The sequence below is a fragment of the Hippoglossus hippoglossus genome, chromosome 5 (genome assembly GCF_009819705.1).
Source record: "Hippoglossus hippoglossus isolate fHipHip1 chromosome 5, fHipHip1.pri, whole genome shotgun sequence".
Lineage (NCBI taxonomy): Eukaryota > Metazoa > Chordata > Actinopteri > Pleuronectiformes > Pleuronectidae > Hippoglossus > Hippoglossus hippoglossus.
Genome location: NC_047155.1, coordinates 11428326 through 11450089, shown reverse-complemented (window position 1 = coordinate 11450089; position 21764 = coordinate 11428326). Strand labels below are relative to the sequence as shown.

General features: G+C 43.5%; 2 protein-coding genes across 2 annotated transcripts; one reads left to right on the top strand and one right to left on the bottom strand.

The window, feature by feature from the left end:
• Positions 1–1057: 1057 nt before the first annotated feature.
• ccdc114 (coiled-coil domain containing 114) lies at positions 1058–7226 on the bottom strand. The gene is made up of 14 exons (XM_034586407.1): positions 7086–7226; positions 6904–7000; positions 6263–6452; positions 6038–6163; positions 5309–5422; positions 5108–5175; positions 4830–5017; positions 4004–4138; positions 3621–3703; positions 3217–3385; positions 2324–2487; positions 2121–2224; positions 1827–1913; positions 1058–1738 (listed from the first exon to the last, which is right to left on the bottom strand). The coding sequence occupies exons 1-14, from the start codon at positions 7102–7104 to the stop codon at positions 1639–1641; spliced, it is 1644 nt and encodes a 547-aa protein (XP_034442298.1). The 5' UTR covers positions 7105–7226; the 3' UTR covers positions 1058–1638.
• An 8404-nt stretch (positions 7227–15630) lies between these two features.
• LOC117761228 lies at positions 15631–18620 on the top strand. Its single transcript, XM_034584924.1, has 8 exons — positions 15631–15851; positions 15935–16256; positions 16340–16564; positions 16655–17186; positions 17274–17489; positions 17646–17890; positions 17976–18196; positions 18368–18620. The coding sequence occupies exons 1-8, from the start codon at positions 15631–15633 to the stop codon at positions 18618–18620; spliced, it is 2235 nt and encodes a 744-aa protein (XP_034440815.1).
• Positions 18621–21764: the final 3144 nt, after the last annotated feature.

Here is a 21764-nt window from a genome sequence, read left to right as displayed (position 1 = left end):
CCTGCAGAAGGAGGTGGGCCTTGGATATGGCTGCTGCAGGCGTTCTCTACAGGCAGCGAGGACTCCTTTGTCGGCAGCAGGAAATGAGGTTTCTGTTGCGATTAAAAGGAAGGTTTCTATGGCGATGCGGAGGGCCGTGTGCACACAGCATTTGTTGGGAGGGGTGGGGGTGTGTATGGGAGGCGGCGCACCAAGTAAGAGTTGGATTTCAAAGAAAGCAACCATCCTCCATCTCCCCCCCCCCCCCTACTCCACTTTTCCACAGCGGCCTCTCTTTTTACTTCTAATTCTTTTTAAATCTTTGATCATCTGTTTTCATTGCCACAGAGTTGAAAGATTAACTCGAAGCCATTGGTGGATTAGTGTTTACACAGTCGCAGTTTCACTTCCTCAAATTGCAGCTGCCAAAACCTCGGTCGAAAACAAGTTCAACAAACGTACTAATTAAACCCACTCGACTCCAGTTGGATAATTAACACGAAGACCTCATTTATTTTGACTAATACACTTCTGTTGAATCGCCCCCTTCCCGTGATAAAAAAAAAATATATATATATATATATATATATATATATATATATATATATATATATATATATATATATATATATAAATAATGATGGCACCGGTGTGACCTTTTATTAAAGCCTAAATATAGTCAGAGACTTTGTTAATTGTTTCACTGAGCTGCAGTGGGTAAAAATATGTTTCTTAAAATAACTTCCCCGTCCTGGATTTCAGAGGAAGTCGCTCGGCGAACGCCATCTTTGCCCCAACACAGGTTCACTTCAGGATGTTTGGAGAAGATGACATTTGAAACTTCTGAGAATCAACGGGTTTTTTTTTTCATCCTCGCACAAAGAAAGCCTCAGTGTGAAATATATTGCTGCTACACATGAAGATGATACGAGAATCTGTGAGCATGGAGACACGGGTGTTAGTGGTTGTAGTGTAAATAAACAAATGAATCGGTTTATTGAGAATGCCATATGAAACCATTTTTAAATAATGAGTGTTCAAAATCCGAATTGACAATAGTTCCTCACCTGCTTTTTGGAAACTCTGAATCGAGTGCTCAGGACAATTGGAATTACAAAAGCTTCTGCTGCCCCCAACCGTTCAGTTTGAGCACTGCAGCGAGCCCTGCCAGACCAGACTGTAGTCAAAGCCAGATGGCAAGTCACACATCAAAAGAACAGCTGGTTACCAGAGTCTGGAAAAGGCTTTTTTATTGCGCCAAAGCTAATTAGCTCCGGCTAAACAAATCACATAAGTGTGTAATATAGCAGGCAATGCTAGTGATTTGTCATGAAAAGGTGAAGTACATGTAAAATAATAAAGCTTTTAATGTTTGCGTGTGCAAGCTGCAATACTTCAGCCTCCATTGTTTATGGTAAATAATGAAAACAGGCCCTTCAGATGCAGATAATGTGGATCCACATGAGCTGCACTGATCAGGTCAATGTGACCCTGTTCAGTCCTGTTGTCAACATCTGTCCTGAGAGAGCCCGTCACTAGAGAAACATTCAGGACATGTTTTAATGTCAGGTCTGACCACATGTACTTTACTCGGAACCTCTGTGATTGGATCTCTCAGGGCGGATGGTAATACCTGGTCTGAACGTGAGCCGTATCAGATCAGTTCTTCTTCAACAGAGCGCCGTCACTCTCCAAACTGCTGCCTGGTCTTTGAGGCTTTGGTCGCTGCTTGCTTGACTGATCTCTGTTTCTGCTGTATCTATAAATAACAAGCAACAAATAAGTGATTACAACTGTTGATCATGATTAACTTGTAAATAATTACTCGAGTGTAGAATTGCACTGACCCCATTATTCTTCTGCGGAGTTCCCCCTGTGAGAGGGGCCGTTCTTCCTCAAGGGTGACAAGAGACTCTTCTGTATCATGCTCCACACTAAGGAATCCAACACAGAGGAGGTAACATGGGACATGACAATATATGAAAAGAACTGTGCGCGAGAACAGCCGGGCAACCACGTGCACGGTGGATCGTATGTGTGGTATTCTGTGTGTTTAGTGCCGAGTTAACCCACTGCAGTGTGAAATGGATTACTTATAACTAGACTATCTACAAACATTAGGTGACAGATTAGAGGCCTACCTGCTGACTGGAGGGTGGAGAGTGGTATTCTGCTGAAGCAGCTCTGGATCTTGACCCAGAAGGAATTTGGCCAGGTCTTTTGGATTGTAGTCCTTCTCTAGATCCTGCAAGGGTAAAAAAACAAACAGAGACGTGTGATGTTACAAAGCAGAAAATCAAAGACAGTAATGTATGAACATCAGTCGCGCAGGTTGGCAGGTTACCTTAGAATTGAGGAAAGCTTGTATGGTGAGCAGCTCATTAGTCTTCTGTTCCAACAGACCCAGATAGGACATGATGTTGTTCTCACTGATCCCTGTGGAGGAGCCCAGCAGGTCCTCGATCACCGAGCGGTCACACTCCATCGTGGAGAAGGTGCTTTTCACCCCTGTGGAACGAGGAGAAGAGAGACACTGATTTATTAGGAGATTGTGTTTTCATCTGCGTTTTGTCTGTTTTTCTGATAGTTAGCAGGATTACACAAACACTGTTGGATGGATTACCATGAAACTTGGTGGACGGATGCCATATGGGTCAAGAAAAGAACCCATTATTTTGGTGCAGCTCTGGACCAGGGGGTGGATCCAGGAATTGCTTTTCACTTTCTTTAACATTGCGAGAGTTTTTCAACATATTAGTTGAGGATAATTCATAAATCTTGCCAAAGAATCAGTCGTGTTTAGGGGACTGGTATTTAGTGTGTGTACGTTTGTGCAGATTTAAACAAAAATCTGGATCTTGTGAATTTAGATGTGGTTTCATATGTGGAATGTTGGGCCTTGATGGAGGTATGCGCTCTACTAAGTGCCCTTGGTGCGTTTATGCGGATAAAAACACAGTTCCTTATAACTTCATATGATATTTCCTGAATTTTCTTTTTGTAATTTGTTTCTAATTTTATGGAAAATATTTCTACTTTAGACAACAAAATAAAATTTCCCAAGTTTGTACAGTATGTTAATTTAAAAGACACCAGGTTACACAACAAATTCATTGGAATTAAGGAATTATACTAATTAAACAGTGTTTCTATTTCCCCTATAATTACATTTGTCAAGGACACTACCCAGGAAATAATTCAGAGACTATAGACCCATAAACTAACTTGATGCCCAACCTGCTTTACTCTTCTCCAGGGTGTTGCTTATGATGCTGGCTTGGTTTTCATACTCGTCAGTTTGGGATTCAGTTTTCTTTTGCTGTTCTTCGATGTCTCTCAGCAAAGAGCGGTGATCGTGCTCCTGCTTCAAACCTTTCACTCGAAAGTTCTCCATCCCCTCTTGGATCTGGCACATTTCAGCACAAACAGAAAAAATCAATAGATAATAGACATTAATTAATAAACGTTCTCCTCACTGAATATCACATCTTCCCTTTCAAGTTGCTCTAACCACTCTCAAAAATCAAAACTTGCCATAAACGGGTTTCAAATAATCTTTGCAAACAAGGAATTAAGTGTATTCTACACTTATAGGAGAATAAGCAAAGTCCCATGGATATTGTCAAAGAAAACATACTCACATGCTTGATTTGATCCCTCAGAGCTTCAGTCTCATTATTTTGCTCATTAACAACATTGAAGAGTGCAAAGTTGCGGTCTTCACCTACACATTGAAACAGCAATGAGATACATTTAAATCCTCGAAACTGATTATCCCAATCATCAAAGTGTGACATTACATTTATTTAGCTTTAGTGTCCCTCCAAAAGTAGAGAAATGAAAATGAATCATCTGAAGATTTTGCTAAGAAGAAATGATTCAGGCCACAGCACAACATAAATTGTATGCAAGTATCTCTACATTAAATAAGAGCCGATTTGAAACTGCAGAAACTGATCCCTCAATAAACAGAGTCATTAGACAGCATTGTCTTTGTGTATGGCAGAGTCAGGATGTGATTTACCCTGGATGAACCTGGTGACCAGCATGTCCAGGTTGTCCTCTCCTGTCACTGTCTGGATCCTCTCGAAAACCTCCTCGAGAACATCCAGAGACTCTTCATCCAAGTCCATCCTGTGCTGCTCCTTCCCCTCAGACACTAGGACAAACCATCACCGTTATACTTTTCTTATTATTGTCAAAGTCAGCGGCAGAAAATAGTGCAGGCTCCCCTAAAAATCACCATTGTTACAATAAGACAGGGGCGTGGAACGTCTGGCCCGCGAGGCAATTCATAAATACAAAAAAAAAAACATACGCACATGGTGTGATGTGTTAATGATCAACAATAATTTAGTATGGCCCTCGAAGGATGTTATGAAAATTAAAATGGCCCTTGATAGAGAAAAGGTTCCCCCTCCCCTGCAGTAAGATTTTCTTTGTTTTTCTAAGGGTGGGATTCTTCATTCTCTCTTATGCTCATGGGATATACAGCACTGAAGGAGATAGTGCTTTTTATAGCCTGAACTGAAAACAACTTCCCTGAAGTAAGCCATATCAATACCGGATGTATGTACACTTTAGGTTCACATCCAGATTACACCCTGCCAAGAGCACCACGTGCTTGCCGGACATGGGCCACATTTTCTATTTTACAAGCGGGCCAGTTTCCTCCACAAGGGGGCCTGAAGTGGCCCACATCCATATGCTGTCAAGGGAAGGTCATCCCAATGGATAAACTTTAAATATGTTTGCATTAATATGATCACTGACAGCACCACTAAAACCTTTTATTGTAAATATTATGTCTAAGTAGAAATATTAGCAACAGAAGGATGGCCTTGTCTTACATCGTCTGTGTCCCGTCTCGGGCACGTTGTCCTGCCCGCTCCTCTCGCTGCACTTGACGGTCATAAAGTCCTTCAGGATTTGCTCATGTGCAATAACTCTCTCCAATTCCTTCATCTCAGTGTTGTACTGGGCAAGGTCCTTCACTGCCTTCTCCCTCATCATGGTCATTTTGGACTGAGCCTCCACCCTGAAGTAGAAGGATGAATAAATAAATAAGACGACTCAAAAACCAAGATCATAGGGACTTTTACATCATTATACCCGTGTCAAGCCTGACCTGGCATCGTAAGCAGCAGTGGACAGGTTGATCATTTCTCCAATCTTCTTCCGGATCTCCTGCAGCTCCTACAGCTCACAAAGTGCAGAGACACGCTTTTTCTTGACAACTTAAAACCAGTGTAAAAGCCTGAATACCAGACTAAATAACAGGGAAACTAAACAAAAAATTGTTTGACTTATCTATGGTGTGACTTCTGACCTTGTCCAGCCTGTTTTGTAGCTGCTGAAAACGGACACGCTCGACGCAAAGCATTTGCAGCTCCTCTCTCAGGTGGCTGTTTTTGGACAATTGTTCATTGAAGCGAGTCAAAGCCTGAAAAGGACATTTTGCACAAACCTTTAAACATTACAGTGAAAATGGGAGGATAGTTGTTAAAATGTAAGACAAGTTAAGACAAGTTAAAATAAGATAACACGTGACTGTATAAAATAAATTAAAATAGGCAATACAAAATAAAAATACAGAAAATATGTACCTAATATACCCTTTTCACTATAAATGGAAATATTATTGGTAGAGAAATGTACTTGAGTAAACTGCAGTAGCACAGGAGGATTGCATGAGTATGTATACTATGTTTGAGCATAATGTATAAAGAGATATCGACATAGACTTGTACATGTAGAGTATATTTATATAAAGACTGTTATAAGTATATAGGCTTGAATGGTAATCAATGGTAATCAAAATAAGTGCTATATATATATAACTATTTAATAACTATTTAAAGATATATGAATATATATGCATAGATTATTATCTATGTATAAATAGATATAATTTCACAATAGTATACAATATGATGAAATATAAAATACTATGTGCAGATATAATATAGGTGAATTTCACAATAAGATGCAGACATATGGAATAGTCAGAATTGATATATTCGTACTATTGACTGGACAAAGATGCTTCATAACTCACTCTGTCCAGTTTGTATTCCAGCGTTTGTATGGCCTTCTGAGTCCGCTGTACCGCCGACCCTTGTGTGTCACTGGTACTGACCCCCCCTTTTCTCAGCTCAGACAGCTTCATCTCCATGTCTGAGATCTGCTCACAATACAGACACATGACTTGATGATCAAATTAGTTTAAACGCTAATTTAAACTAGACATTACTGACATACAAAGTGAAAATGACTTGATAACCTCTCTTTTTAAGCCTTTCTGACACTGCTTTTCTTTCCTCAGCTCCTCCTCCAGCATGTCTCCCTGCTCCAGCAGAGCTTGTAGTTGCTGAGTGTCCTCACTGTCCTGCTGTTGGTGGGACAAGCTCTTACATACGCAGAGGTTGCGATGCAGCTCCTCCTGCTCCTTCCGCAGCTTGTCCATCTCCAGCCTTCACCCACAACACACAAACAGCAGCTGAATACAAATACACACTGTGAACTAGGGCTGCAACTAACGATTATTTCAATATTAATAAAAACCTTTCCAGCAGTTCTTCTTGTACAATGCTGTTTTCATATGTATTACAGACATCTGCAATTTAATTCTGACGGTGTTGTATTTATGACAAGTCAGAATTAAATTATGTATATCGGATAACTGGAATGAAAGATTATAGTACACTATAATATAATCCTACTGAATTGTAGATTTCTATAATGAAATAACACACATGAATTACAAAAGTAGTTTGAATCTTACTATGTTATGAAATATGTTATAACAGACCCGATTAATCGATGACTAAATTAGCTGCCAACTATTTGTATAATGGATAAATCAATAATTTGTTGCAGCCCTATTATGAACACTGATGTGGGTTAAGTGTTTGTTTTTGTTACTGCTGTTTGCGGATCTGCTCCCGGGCCTGAAGGCTGTAAGCCAGCCGATCTCCTTCCATGATCCTGAACTGCCTCTGCAGTTTGGCCAGTTCTGACTCTGTTGAAACATCATGCTGATTGTTACAACTGGACAAATAACATCACAGAGAGAGGATCAAAATGTAAGTTAATCATAATATTACCTGTATTATCAATATCCATCTGTTGTCTCAGCGTTTTTTTAAACCCAGAGGATCTCTCGGCATAAACAGCAGTGGCCCAACCTCCTGAGTTGTTAGCAACCGTTGCTAAGTGTGAGGAATCGTAGGCCCTAAGTTCAGGCTCTCAGGCAGCAGCAACACCACAAGACAATATTTTGGTCGTAAAGGTCACTGGTTAAACTGTGTCATCATTGTAAGGATTTATACCAGCCATTCCCAAACTTAAGAATGCCCGGGCCCAATTTGAAAACTGAAAAATGTGTGCGGCCCACCCACACCTTTAATCATACTATATGATCCACACACAGGACTAGAATCAACTATTACCATACATATTGTAAGCTATTTCATTTAGTGGCTTTATTATGGAAGGTTGGTGTGTAGTTCCTGTTATAAGCAGGGTGTTGGTTGGGACTCTTGTTTTGAAGGGGTTCTAACAGAAGTGGGTTCTGTCGGGGAGAGAAGTTTTGGAAGAGTGAAGGAAAATAAACGGGTGTGTTGTCCCGATTCAATAACCATCGGGACTGATGCCCGACTGTATAAGAGAACAAAACACTCGGCTACAATATTATTCATTTTATAGCAAAAATAATTGTATATGAACGTAGGCATATGCAGTGCAAATCCAATAACATCCACATTTAAGCGTAACAATTTGCAAAGCAACCAATGTAAAACAAACATGAAGTGCAAATAGTGGATTGTTAAAATATATTCTTGCTGTTTGTGTAACAGAGCACGACAATAATATCAGGGAGAAGAAAAACACATTTGAGGCGTAACCGAATTTACTTAAGGCTCACAACAAAGTTCTCCCTCACCTATGATTCCCCCGCTAATGATGCGTTCATGTGTTAATGTGACGGTCAGCAAAAACAATGACACCTGCTATATAGGTCAGATAAAATAAGAACAACGTGGAATTTAAATCTCATGTCTTTGTTTCATTACCTGTGATGATTCCTTTTTTTTTTTTAAATCAATCATACATTTTTTGTGGTAATCAACGCTTACTTACAAATCTGAAACTTTTTTATCTATTTATTTTCTGATGACCTCTCACGGCCCACCTGCAGTGGCTTCACGGCCCACCAGGGGGCCGCAGCCCACACTTTGGGAATTACTGCTCTACAATTAAGATGAATAAAAAAAAATCTGGAACTAGGATTGTGACAACAACTGAATTTATTTACTACGTATCAGAAACCAACATTATATTCATAAATAATTGCATTGATCTGTAATACATGTAAAATCAGCATTTTATCATAACTGAGTGCATCTCACCACCAGCCTATATGATCACAAAGTCAATAAGGAGATGGTTAAAGAAACTTATGCGGCACTGCAGGCCTGTGTTAATGTGACTATTTGCATTGCACTCTGCGAGCCGCACAAACAGGACATTCATGGATTAATAGTGTGTATCACAAATTATATAAACCTCTTTGTGGCCTACACTGTCCCAACAAAGACTATCTGCTGTTACCAAAATAACAAGCCACGGCTAACAAAGGACAACAAAATGGTCCATCAGAACAAGGCATTCAGAGGTGACAACAGGGGAAGCTGAGGACTATACACAGACACCTGAAATTCAAATGAGGAGGCGAACGACGACCCCCCCCCCCCCCCCCCCCCCCCCCCCCCACACACACACACACACACACCTCCTAGAGCTTACAAGCGGACTATCTTCTTCCTGATAGCTCCAACCTATCTCCTGCCCAGCATGCATCCTCTTGTTGTCTCCACCCTTTTCGAGCCCAAGAACATTATTTAATTACAAACATAACCCGACATCTACCACCCTGATATTTTCCAACAAACCCACTTACGACATTCATATTTATTATTTTCACTGTTTCTGTTTACGACTGAATGTACGAGCATAAATTACACAAAGAAAGACAGTTACGCAACCTATCTATTCAATGAATAATATTCAAATTACTATCAATTCATATTTACAGCATCGGTTCAGTGCACGATATTTAGCTTCAGGTCAACACTGCAACACAATGATTATTACATGGGCTTTGACTTGTCATAACAAATGAGGCACACAACAAATGCACACAAGTTATGGTGAAGCTTGTCAGGCTGAAGAGGGCTGTGCACCAACAAGCTGCATCTCTTCAGCAGCAGCTGAATACTGCACAGGGCAAGTTAAAGGATGCCCTGCAAGAAGTAGAGGTGCTGCAATCCTGTGCAGCATTTTGTAATGATGGTAAGTTTCTTGATTTGTTTGAATCCAAATAGAATAACATTGCATTCTGTATTATCTCTACGTACTGCATTTGCTATGTGTGCTTTGTTTACAATGCTTTATAACAGGTTCCAGCCTATTTCCAATCCAATACAAGAAATATCCAGTATATACATTTCCAGCTCACTATTAATGTTTTCACAAAACCTTTTCAACAACATGCTACATTGACAGTATTATTATAGGACACTGACAACATTTAATGAATGCTTACTTTTGAACAGAAAATCACTCACCTACATTGCATATTATATAAAATTCACACTGAATAATACAACTTTTCATTCCTTCAGATATGATAGAAACCTCAACACAAACAGAGGAACAACACATCGCAGCTGAGGAGACAACCAGCAAACCAGAAGCATAATTTTGTAGTTAAATGACTGCTTTCAAAAACTGTAGATATGTATCTAAACCTGCAGAGACAGAGAAAGACAAACGTATAGTGTGGCTGTTTAAATGATATTTTCTTTATAATGTAAATAAATCTGTACAGCTTCATTGGTTTCATGTGATTCTTGGTTTTCTAGTCAGTACAATGTTATGTTATTGTGCTGTGTGTACATTTCATTTGAATAATGTAATATCCTTGTTACAAGGATGAAAGACAGGTTGTACACTACATGTATAATATACATTTCTTCCTGATGTAGAATTTTGTTCAACAATGCACAACATTAAACTGCACTTCTCTACATGATGCAATGTTATTAGTACAATGTTCTTCACTTAAGAGTCCAGACTGCTGTCTATTAGTGCATGTGTTTACAGTTTTTATTTTATTGACCTGAAACCTTATCTCAAATTCACATTTAGTCTATGTGGATTTCTTAGGAGGAAACCACAGACATATTAAATATGACTAAACACACTAGGTATTGACACTTTCTCACTGTGACAATTGATCACTATTTAAACCAACAATTAATGGCCTCTCAATCCTACAAAGATAAGTTATATGCGTATACGTAGTCAAATGTTGTTGGCGCATCACATTAAAAGCTGACTAGTGATCACAGCAACCCACAGCTAACTCCCTGTGTTATGCTGCACACTGCCGCCCTTCATTGTGTTTTTGCCTAATATCTCAGCGAAAACACTTAACGCATGCCATAGCAGAGGGCGGCCACATGCACGCACATCCAAGCCTCACACACATACGGCAATAGGGACAAGGTTCGATCAGGGGATTAGAAGAAGGTCACCAGCAACAGCCAACGTTTTCTAGCTGACACCTCCACCAATACTTTGATCCAATACCAACGACTCAACAGCAACCAACTACTTTCAACTTTAATCTGATTGGCGAGAGAAAGTACCCACGCACTTCACAGAAACACGGGCTGTTTGCATTTCAAAAGGGGCTCTCTGAACACGCCCCCTGCAGTTCACACCAAGAGGTGTCTGTTTGCGGCGATGGCTCAATTCTGAAACGGACCCCTGCAATTCACACCACGCCCAGGCCAAGTGCTCTGCACGTGATGCCGGCAGGTCTGATCGCGTCACTCGTGTGGCTGTATGTGTATCTGACACAATTACACAAAGACATTCATTTCCAATCCAATGGTTTTACATTCCCTGAGTCACAAAACATTAAATGTTCACTTACAATCTTTCCACTCCGCCTCTGTCACACAGCAAAAACTAGATAACAGAAATATATGAGCCTCGCATTCACCCTCTGCATGTCAACATATTTGCCCGATCAAATGGAACCCTGCAGCCCTAGATGATACAAGGAAGACACTCAGACCATCGACGGGGCTCTACCACATAATCATTGATCATGATAAGCGAATAAGACCAAGAACAAAGAAGACAGACTATTAACAACAGATTTAACAGGGCGACCAACTCCGTCAAAACTGGCCCCGCCTCCCCTGCATAAAATCAACTGTCAAAACTTTGCGACCAAATTCATCAATACGAACAAATAATTATATAATAAAACTATGAAAGTCTTTATGACGCAAAAACCTGAAGGAAGTAACGGAAACACACTGCCACCGCTGCTCTGACTGTATATGTGTCTCTGTGTGTGTGTGTGTGTGTCACTAATCATAACAACATGATCTATTCTTTTATTAATGACTTACATCATCCCTCACAGCTGACAATTCATCAGCCCTCTCTTACTCTCCCTTACTTCTTCTCAATCACAAACACACACACTCACTTCACATATGTGAAATAAATAATACTGACACTTGTGTAGTACAAAATCAATGTACATCAGCCAAGATAAATCACATTTACTTCAATACAATTTACAATTGACATCCTCTGTTATTTAGCAAAGACGATGTTGTTGTATATTATTTGACGTATGCCTTACATGACCGTTTCCAGGTGGACTGTGATTTATAAAGTGAACATTGCCTTCAGGTGTGCGCACGTACACGTTTAATATGAATCCCTTGCACTGTTTTATAAATGAGACCCCAGGTACCTTAACTTTATACTGAGTGAGCTCTGGCAAACTGTCAAATGCTAAATAATGTGGCTAGCTGTGCTTGCTAGCTATTTATCTAGTAAAATAAAATGACTAACAGCAACCATAACTATTTATAACATCACTGCAACAAACAATTAAATGATTTTTATTTGTTGTTGTGTTTGACTGTTTTGTGTGCTGCTACTGCCCTGGCCCCCTGTGCAGAACAGAGGTTTTGGTTAGAGGTTTTTGTTCAGGAACAGTATCATGTTCACATTTTTCGGTTTTAATACACTTTGCCTCTGAGATTCTTCTGCTCCGTCTCTGTGCTGCTTGTGTGCTGTGCTGCTGGCCGGGGGGAGGGGGAGGGGGGCGCAAAGTGTGCCGGCTCCGCTTGCTCGTTTGCCTGGCTGGCGCCGCTGAGTCACGTGACGGTAAGACATCAGAACACAAGAGGGGGGAGGAGGAGCAAAGTGTGCACAGACAGACAAACTGAAACTAAAGCATCGATCTCATTACACTGTGTATACAATTGTATGTAGTTCTGTGTATTCAAATAAATACCAGTACTATACAATATGAAGCCGCTCCTGCAAATATTTCACAATAAAGCAATTTCACAATTGCTGTGTGACAGAGGCGGAGCGGAAAGATTGTAAAACACAACACGCTGTGTTCAACAGATACATATTAAAACTCAGGTGAAATATAATTGTCTTTGTTTATTCTGCTGTGAACCACAATGTTTATCTGTCTGTCACAAATGTACGTATTTCCAACACTTCCCGAATCCGTTTCAAAGTAAAAGAACTATAATCCGACTTGTATTGAAGGAAATGCAGGAGATTAAAACCAGCATCTCCGCAGCCAGTGAGTGCAGAGAGTTACTGGGATCGACCGATAGATGGCGATCGACGTATTTTTCGACCACTGCTGCGTCGATCTCGCAAGTGCAGTTCATTCAGCAGTCGATCTTCCATCCTGACAGTCGATTCTGGAGAACCGCACGAGAAGGAGATGTGAGTAACTCAAGTTTAATGTGCAGGTTTAATGTTCTTTTTTTTGTGGCGGCCTCAACTTTTCCCGACCGCAAAACGACGGAAAGGTTTCTACGTGTTTCTTTCACGTGTTTCTGTCGTGTTTGATGGTGAAATAACGTGTGTACATTACGGTCAAGTGTGCCGTTCATGTCGGCGCTGTCTTTAAGTTTTTTTCCTCCGGAAAAAAGCCGTGTTGACCGTTGGCGTGTTCATTACGGTGATGCTGCCGCCGTCTCCCCTTTTTTCCGCGTTAAAAAAGCCGCCTTTCACGGTGAAATGATGCGATGACAGTGTGCCGTTGAAAAAACACTGGCCTCACGTAAAATCACAGATTTTTGATGACGACTGGAATGCCGTTAATGGTGTATGTGTTTTATTATCATAAAATACCTGGAATTTTCATAGAATACACTTTATGTACTGTCTAATTTGACAGGCTAAGTTCAATGCGCAAAGTAGCTTGTAGCCAAGTTATAGCTTCCAGTTATTGATCTTTCAAACGTTCATATTTTTCATGAACGCTGAACTGAACGAATCAGTTTTCATATGATGGACGTTAAAGTTCATTTTTTAAATCATCATCGTATCAGGCCATCATGTTAAATTACATTACATTGCATATTGCATATTGCATATTGCACATTGCACATTGCACATTGCACATTCACATTGCACTCCTGTTTTGCATTTTGCATTTTGCATTTTACTTTTTATGTCTTTTATATATTTTTATTTTATATATGGTTTTTTTCTTATGTGTAGTACTTATTGTGTTTTTATGTTTTATGTTCATTGTATGCACCTATATACCAAGGCAAATTCCAGGTAGGTGTAAACCTACTTGGCAATAAATACTTTCTGATTCTGATTCTGATTCTGAAATACCAGAAGCGAGAGAAAGTGTGCGTGCGTGCTCCCACACACACACAGTGAGATCAGAGCTCGTTCAGGTGAAGCAGGAGGTCAGTGACTTTGTTGAAAAACAGTGAAACACCGAGTTCCTCTGGTCACAGCTGCTCAGTGATCAGAGCAGAAGCTGCAGTTGGTTTGTACCCAGCTGGAGTTTCAGTTTCCTCCTCCACTCTCACCTGCCTAAATCATCTCCTCATGATGCTGGCCACCTCTGGTAAAATCGCCTACATCCTCAGTTGAACAGATCATGCGATTCTACCCCTGTAGAATAAAAGTCAAAAGACAATGTGACTTAGACAATTTTAGAAGCTTTTCAAGAAGAACGAAAATCGACCTTGCCGCTGAAGTTATTTCCATGATTCAGGGCTCGTCCCCTATTGGTAAGTGATGAGGTTTACTATAATATAGGCTAGGCTATAAGTATTGCATAGTTATTTAGTCTTTTTATTCAGTCTTTTTAGTCAGCATTTTAGTCAGCAAAATAGCTAAGTCCATGAAGCTAGCATTTAGCGTATCAGTTTCCTCCTCCACTCTCACCTGCTCTCACTTTAACTAATAGACACTCATCACTAGTTATCAGGACCTGATCAGTACATGAAGTAACTTAGCGTTTGTTTGATTGGCTCCAGAGTTTATGAGGCTGCATTTAAACATCATGAAAAATGACTCATCAACGTTTTGTGCTCAGTACAACACGAGACGTGACGCACAGTCAGGACTCAGTGTTTAAATGACCAGAGCAACACTCAGACATGATCCGACACCATCGATTAATAACTAAACACATGATCTTAAGTTTGTCATCTAAATCATCCCAATAAAAATGTAACAAATAAACGTGAACTAGTTCATTTTTGAAAACGTGAACTTTGTTCAAGATTTTAAAAAAATTACTATGAACGTGAACTAGTTCATTTTCATCTGGATGAACTGAACTTTGAACACTTTGACACAACACTGTTGTCAACATCTCCATAAGTAGTGACAGCATTGTACTAGTAGTTCAGGTGGTGGTTTCATCTCTCTGCAGTGTACTTATTCTGGACTGGTATTATTCATATGCTCTTCTGTTTGACTGTTTTGTGTGCTGCTACCAGAGGCCTGCCTAAATGTTAACCTGCCTAAACAATACTAATATTGCTTCTTGTCTGCTAAATGTCTTTGCAGAATGGATTTCCGTCAAGCCTTTAGTAGGGAGCCTCAGCGGCGAGCTTCATGGCCTGCATTGAGTAAGATCTGTCTGTCTGTCTGTCTGTATACCAGAGGTCACGAGTAGTGTTTCCATATGTTAATACGCACATTTATTTGTCCTCCTCCGCACAACTACAGGCGCAGCACCCGCGCCCCCATCTTCGGAAGGGTCTGACGTCCTCCTCGCCACTGCAATGGAGGTCGACACTCAGCGTGAGTATTATTCATCATCATATAACATCCTCGTTAGTATATCAGTGTGACAACTTGAGAGTGTGTATTTTCCAGTCTCCCTGCCTGGACCCCCCTTGCCTGGACCCTCGGGCGATGGACCGGTTCAGCCCAGCCCCCCACCGCTGTCCACCGGCGCACAGGTAAAAGTGTTGACATGTGCGCAGAATTGTTTGTAGTTGTCCATATTGTCAGCTTGAGTTTAATCTGGATGTGATTTGATTGTCGCTGCAGCTGCTGCCCAAGGGCTGGAGGCAGACGCTGCCGGAGGAACAGCAGGACTGGGTGGGCCGGGCTCTTTTCACCAGCCGCACGGGCAAGAAGCCTGTCCTCACCGGTGACCTGCGCCTGTGGTGGTACCCCCCAGGAGCCCGGCTCCTCTACACAGAGACCCCCTCTGCCCACAACTTCTACCAGTGCCGGTTCTTCCTGTGGGCGCCCTACAGGATGTGGGCCTACAGGCTCACGTGTCCCAACTGTGGGAACCAACTGACAGGCGCGGGGCTCTACAAGACCGTCCGTCGTGTGCTGGACATCGATGGCTGGTACTTCATGGGCACGGAGTACCTGGAATGCGGTTCTTGCAAGAGGAAGTACTCGGCGTGGGCGCAAGACATCATTAGACAGCTGGACCTCGCCCACCAGGAGAAGTTTCCCGCTGTTCTCACGTACAAGTAGGCATCGATGTGAAAGCCTGTGTGTCATTCGTTGTTTAGCCCTCAGCTGACAGTAGTCACCTTGTGCCCCGCAGGTTGTCTTGCGACAAGAGGGTGGTGGGCCTAATGAAGGAGCGCACTTTGGGCAACAGTGCGTCTCGCCTCCGTGCCATTCTGGTGGAGCAGCACACCAAAGAGTGGATGGTGCGGTCGTTGAGTTACCTCTCCGTGCTCAGTAAGCTTCAGGTGCCGGGCGTGGCTCCACGGCAGGTGTCCGTGCCGCCCATGAACCCGATCCCCACCGTGCCCTGGCTGATTTCCATCTACGCCAGGGAGGCCCTTGGCCGTCTGGAGGAGATGAAAGCCAGGGTCACGTCCATATTTGGGGACATATTGAAGCTGGGCTCCACCAAAAAGGCAAGCTTTGGATCATTTGTGAATGATTGAGAATACACACTTTGATGATTGAGGATGTGACGTGGTCTCGTTCTCATTTTCAGATGACAAAGAAGCTTGCGGGTAACGCCGCTGGGATGGCCGAAAGGGTCACCAACGTGAGCAACGAGCACAGGCAGGTGCTCATGTCGGTCCTCACTGCCTCTGAGGAGGACGGACTGTTGCCCATGGCGGCCGGGCTTGTGCGGCGTTACAGGGAAGCCGGAAGGGCCCCTCCTCGGGTCTTGTACGTAAACCGGGATTGCTGTGCCACCGCCGGACGCTGTAAGGTAAAAAAACAACAAGAACATGTCCACAGGCCACTTTATTATCCCTCGACTCAAACTGAAACAAATGTCTTCTTCTGCTGTTTTTTTCAGGTGGCGGCCCTGTTCGGCGAGTGGGATCAGCTGTTGGTGAGGCTAGACGTGTGGCACCTAATGCAACGCTTCGCGAGGGCCGTCACCGCCGACAGTCACCAGCAGTATGGCCTATTCATGTCACGGCTTTCGTTTGCCATGCTTGAGTGGGACGGCTGTGACGTGGCCCGCCTGAAAGAGGCTAAGCAGTCCAAGGAGGGGAGGGAGCCCACGTCCAGGGAGCTGGCCCGCCACTGCCGCCGCTACACAAGGGGTGTGGCGGAGACGGAGCTGCTGATTCAGGAGGTGCTAGACTCCTTCTCTGAGGTGACCGACACCATGGGCGTCCTGCTCTTCGAACGTGTCAAGATGGAGGAGGTTTGGAGCACGCAGCGTCACCATCTCCGCTGCATTCAGGACCCGCCGGGAGTGGAGCTGTATGCGAAGAAAGGGGAGGTGACCAGGGGGGGTGTCAAGCTCCCCGTCTACCGCTGTGCCCGAGGCACCAGTTCCCTCGAGTGGTTCCACCACCACCTGTGCACGTTCGTTCCAGGTGAGTGTCTCAGAATGAGCCAGTTCATTTGTGTGTGTGCGTGCGTGCGTAACTAATGTTCTCCATCCCCTGTCTGTCCCATCACAGGCACGTCTGCCAATGCCCTCCACTTCCAGGTGTACCTGCTGGAGGGCCTGGTGAGGTGGAATGAGGACTGCGCCAGAGTTGCAGTGGAGAGCGATGCCCGACGTTCGACGCTGCGTTGCTACAGCGCCCAGCTGCAGAGAGGCCTCTCCCAGCTCACCCAACAGTTCTTGGGGATGACGCTGGTAGAGAATTACACCCAGCCTGGGGAGTACACAGGTATAATACAAACAGCTGTATTATATAACACATGTATATATATATATATACACTGTATAACACATATATATGACATGTGTAATGTGCTTAGGCTTTCACAGGCCAAATGTAGAAACCACATTTCCTTTTTTTTCTTCTTTTTTTTTTTTTATGTAGGGGAGCTCATCGGGTTGGAGTACCTCTACTCCCAGACAGGCGCCGCTGCTCTGCAGCTGGATGTGGGCCGAGATCATGATGCTCTGGATGGCACGGATGGGCTGGAAGAGGACTGGGAAGAGGTGGAGTATGAGGGCTTTGAAGAGGAGCTGCATCGGGTCAGCCCCGTAGCTCAGCTGCCCCACCCAGTGCAGACCGCTGTTCCCACACAGCCTTATCATCCACCCGCAGTGGAGGAGGAGGAGGTAAGCGACGTCAAGTCTGACGATGGACTTGAAGGGGCTGTGCGTATTGAATACTTGACCTCTGTAGTACCTCTGTCTATTGCAGGAGGTACGGGGTCCAGATGGACACAGAGGCTACCAGCATGCCGTCCATCTAGCCCATGCCCTCGTAGAGCTGCGTCACCATGCCTTCGTTACGCAGCGGCAGGTGAGGGAGATAGTGAGTCTTTGGCAGAAGCTGTCAGACAGAGACAAGGCGCCTATCTCCTTCCCCCAGCGCCGCTGCTCTAAAACTGCCCACACGCCTGGAGTGGACAGCGTGACAAGGTAAGTGTAGCGTGTACAATTCAAACTCAGCTTATAGTCTTTTTTCAATATTGTTCTATTTTTATATTTTATTTTCTCCACAGCAAATTCCTTGTATGTGATTGTGCTCCAAGTGACTCCAGTCTTTAACGCAGGACACGTCTTTCTCCTCCTCTCTCTCTGTGTGTACAGTTCGTATCTCGGGCAGGGCGCGGGAGCGGCACAGTTTCCATATGCCAACCGGATGCTCGAGGCCATCTTTTTGGAGCTGAGCCACATACACCATGAGGGCTGTACCATCGCCGGGGTCCCGATGAACCGCTGGGGGGCTGTCGAGAGGGCCTATTCTGTCATCAGAGACAATCTGTACAACAGGCGGGACCTCTTGGCAGCTGCCCCCATCCAACTCCCAGAGGTCAACAACCGGACCCTTCTGCAGTGGTGAGCGCCTTTTGTGTGAGTGCGTGTGATTTGAAGAATGTTCATACTGGACAGAAGATGATAATAATCAATATCATTGAATTCACTTCCGTCAGGCACAACAAGAGGAGCAAGGCGATGATGACGGCCATGGAGCGTGCAGTGGTGCCGGGGCCCAGTGCTCAGCAGACAGCAGCAGAGCTGCGTTCTCCAGCCAGGGCTCTGCTGCAGGAGCCTTTGCGGCCTGACCAGCCTCTCACACTCTCTCTCCCTGAGGACGCCTCTGGTCAGGCTGTCACACACAGTGTAGCCCTGGCACCTGCGCTGTACAAATTCATCACCACCACTGCAGCCTCCTCCTCCACACCGACCACCCCTCGTGCCTCCACCTCTGCTGCCCCCCCTGCCACCTCCACCTCTGCTGCCCCCCCTGCCACCTCCACCTCTGCTGCCCCCCCTGCCACCTCCACCTCTGCTGCACCCCCAGCCGCTTCCACCTCTGCTGCCCCCCCTGCCACCTCCACCTCTGCTGCACCCCCAGCCGCCTCCACCTCTGCCCCTGCCGTGCCCCGATCCACCGCCTGGCAGAGGAAGGTCCGTGAGGAAGAGCAGCGGCGGGCCAAGGAGATGGGCATTCCCATGAAGAGCAGAAAACCCTTCGAACATTACCTCTGTAAGCGCTGTGGCCAGCCAAAGACCAGAGAATATGGTCACAGTCGCTACAGAAGAGAGCACTTCTGCTCCCGTGCCGAGGGCTGCTCGGTGGAGGACTGGCTGGCAGAGAAACGGGCCCAAGAGGCCAAACAGAGGGAGAGACAACAGGTCAGTTACCTGATGTTATGCACAGTGACTGACACGCTTCCCACATCATTGTCATTAACCATGTTGTTCATCTTGTTGTCTGCAGGCTGAAGCTGCCCATGCTTCTCAAACCCCGTCCAGCCAGACACAGAGCCAGCAGGTAGGACAGGAAATACAGGGAAAAAACAGCACAGTCAAAGTTTGGGAGTATCAAAATATCAATGAAATGCTAATGTGTGTACATCAATGAATCTGCTATTGTATAACTACAGGTGGCATTTTTTCCTTTTCAAAAACACTGAACAAACAGAAATGACAGGTCTTGACAAAAGATGCATTCAGTTCATAGAGGAGACATTTAACCCCCAGTTACTCAGGAAATATAAACAAAACTGATTAAATTAGAAATGTCTGTCTGTCTCTCTCTCAGACACACACACACCCACACAAGCTACGCAAACAGACACCTCTCTGCATCAGATCAAAAAGACCTGGCCAACCCTTTGTGTGTGTTTTGTTCATATCCTGTATGTTTCTTGAACTGGAATGACAGTCGCTTTACTTTTTATTCAGGAGAAGGAGCAGAGGGAGAAGAAGGACAACGACTGATCTCTTTTTGTGTTGTTGGTGGTGGCGTTTTTTTTAATAAAAAGCCTTTTTTTGCACTTTACACTCTTCTCAGACTTCTCATTTAACATGTTGCACATGTGTTATGATTTGTCATCATATGCACCTCAAGGCTCCAGTGAGTGTGTAAGATGTAGGTGAAAGGAAGGTATTGGCAGCAATTGATTATCAAATAATTCTAGTGATGTTGTCACTAGTGTGTTATCATCTCAATTGTACAAAAGGGTTGTTCCCTTTATATCTAAATACTTTATATTTACACCAGACTGGGTCCTCCCTCTTACGGTTTAATATCTTGCTTTATTTGTGTCTTTCATTGCTAGTTATATCCATCACATGAATGAATGCTGACACAGGGAGAGAGAGAGAGTGGGCGTGCGCTCCTCCTGTGTTTACATCCGGTCGGCCCCTTCAGGGACCATTGACCCTCAGGACACTTAGTACACTGGTTGTCGTCTGTGAGTCAGAGAGGACAGCAGGAAGTTAGTGTGATGAACAGGCACACCTCTGAGAAATCAAATCAAACCATGAATGATGAACTGAACTGAAAAAAGCCTCTTGGATGAGATGTGACACGTTTCACAACATATACACCAGTAGCCAGAGAGAGAGAGAGAGAGAGTGGGCGTGCGCTACTCCTGTGTTCACATCCGGCCGGCCGCAGTTTCATAATTTGAGCTTCTTACATCGTTAATCTTAAGCAGACCGTACTGAATCCGTCATTCATGTGTAAAATAAAAAATGCAGAATGACTTATTTGTTTGTCACATAAAACTTGACTAGAATAGACCGTCATAGAGAGAACCTGAGGCTGATGTCCACCACTTACTTTCTAAGCTGAAGTGAAGTGATTATGATCTGATGAACTTTGAAGTAATACACTTTTATTTATATAATGTAAAGGTCTGTGAAGCAGTTAGCCTGGCACATGTAGGACTTTACATATCTGTGTATTTGTGTTGAGTTTTCCTCGAGGTGACTCAGACAGCCTGCACCTGTGGATGTCCAACATGAGACAGAACTGGAATCCAACAAGGCTGAACACTGAGAGTCATCACTTCAACACTTACTCCAGGTACAGACCTGTTTTCATAACTTACAAACAATCAAAGCAAAGTATTGCACATAATACATAGTGCATTAAATTATATATGCAATACTATTAATGTGGAAGAACTCCATACTGTACATTCATTGTCTTGGTAGTGCACTGTTTAATCCACAACCATATTCAAATACATAGTTGAATATTCACAGAATATAAGGACACAAACTTTGAGTAGAAGTAACACTTACTTTGCATTAATGCCATACTTTTATGTTTCCTGTCATTTTATTAGGGACGGATGAGCCTGAAGGACACAGCTGTGCTGATCGTGTTCTGCCTCTTATGGCAAAGAAGAACAATAAGACACTGGGTTTTTATCTCAAGTGTATCAACTCCGAAAGTAAAAGATGAACATTGTTGGGATAACAGTGTTCTTATTTTAAAACCAACCATTATGAATATAGAAATTGACTCAGTATTATCCATGACACTGATGAAGCTTGTGCAGGTCGTCCTCATGTTGACCAGCCTGAAGCTGCCGATCTCCACCTTGTTGCTGCTGCCACAGTGGATGCTGAGGTCATTGGGTGCTGCAGTGCTTCATGTAATGAGAAATCACTATGTTACATCTGTAGGATAACATGGAACAAAGGAGCAACACCTCAGATTAGAGACAGTCTCTAAATACTTTTT

Excerpts from the sequence above, each read along its gene's own strand:
- LOC117761228 (XM_034584924.1), top strand. The coding sequence starts at position 15,631 with ATGTGGGCCTACAGGCTCACGTGTCCCAACTGTGGGAACCAACTGACA. Across the intron at positions 15,852-15,934 it reads AAGTTTCCCGCTGTTCTCAC|GTTGTCTTGCGACAAGAGGG; the intron begins GTACAAGTAGGC and ends TGTGCCCCGCAG. Across the intron at positions 17,891-17,975 it reads CCGCAGTGGAGGAGGAGGAG|GAGGTACGGGGTCCAGATGG; the intron begins GTAAGCGACGTC and ends TGTCTATTGCAG.
- ccdc114 (XM_034586407.1), bottom strand. Across the intron at positions 6,453-6,903 it reads GAGCAGATCCGCAAACAGCA|GCTGGAGATGGACAAGCTGC; the intron begins GTAACAAAAACA and ends TTGTGGGTGAAG. Across the intron at positions 2,488-3,216 it reads CCTGGAGAAGAGTAAAGCAG|GGGTGAAAAGCACCTTCTCC; the intron begins GTTGGGCATCAA and ends CTCGTTCCACAG.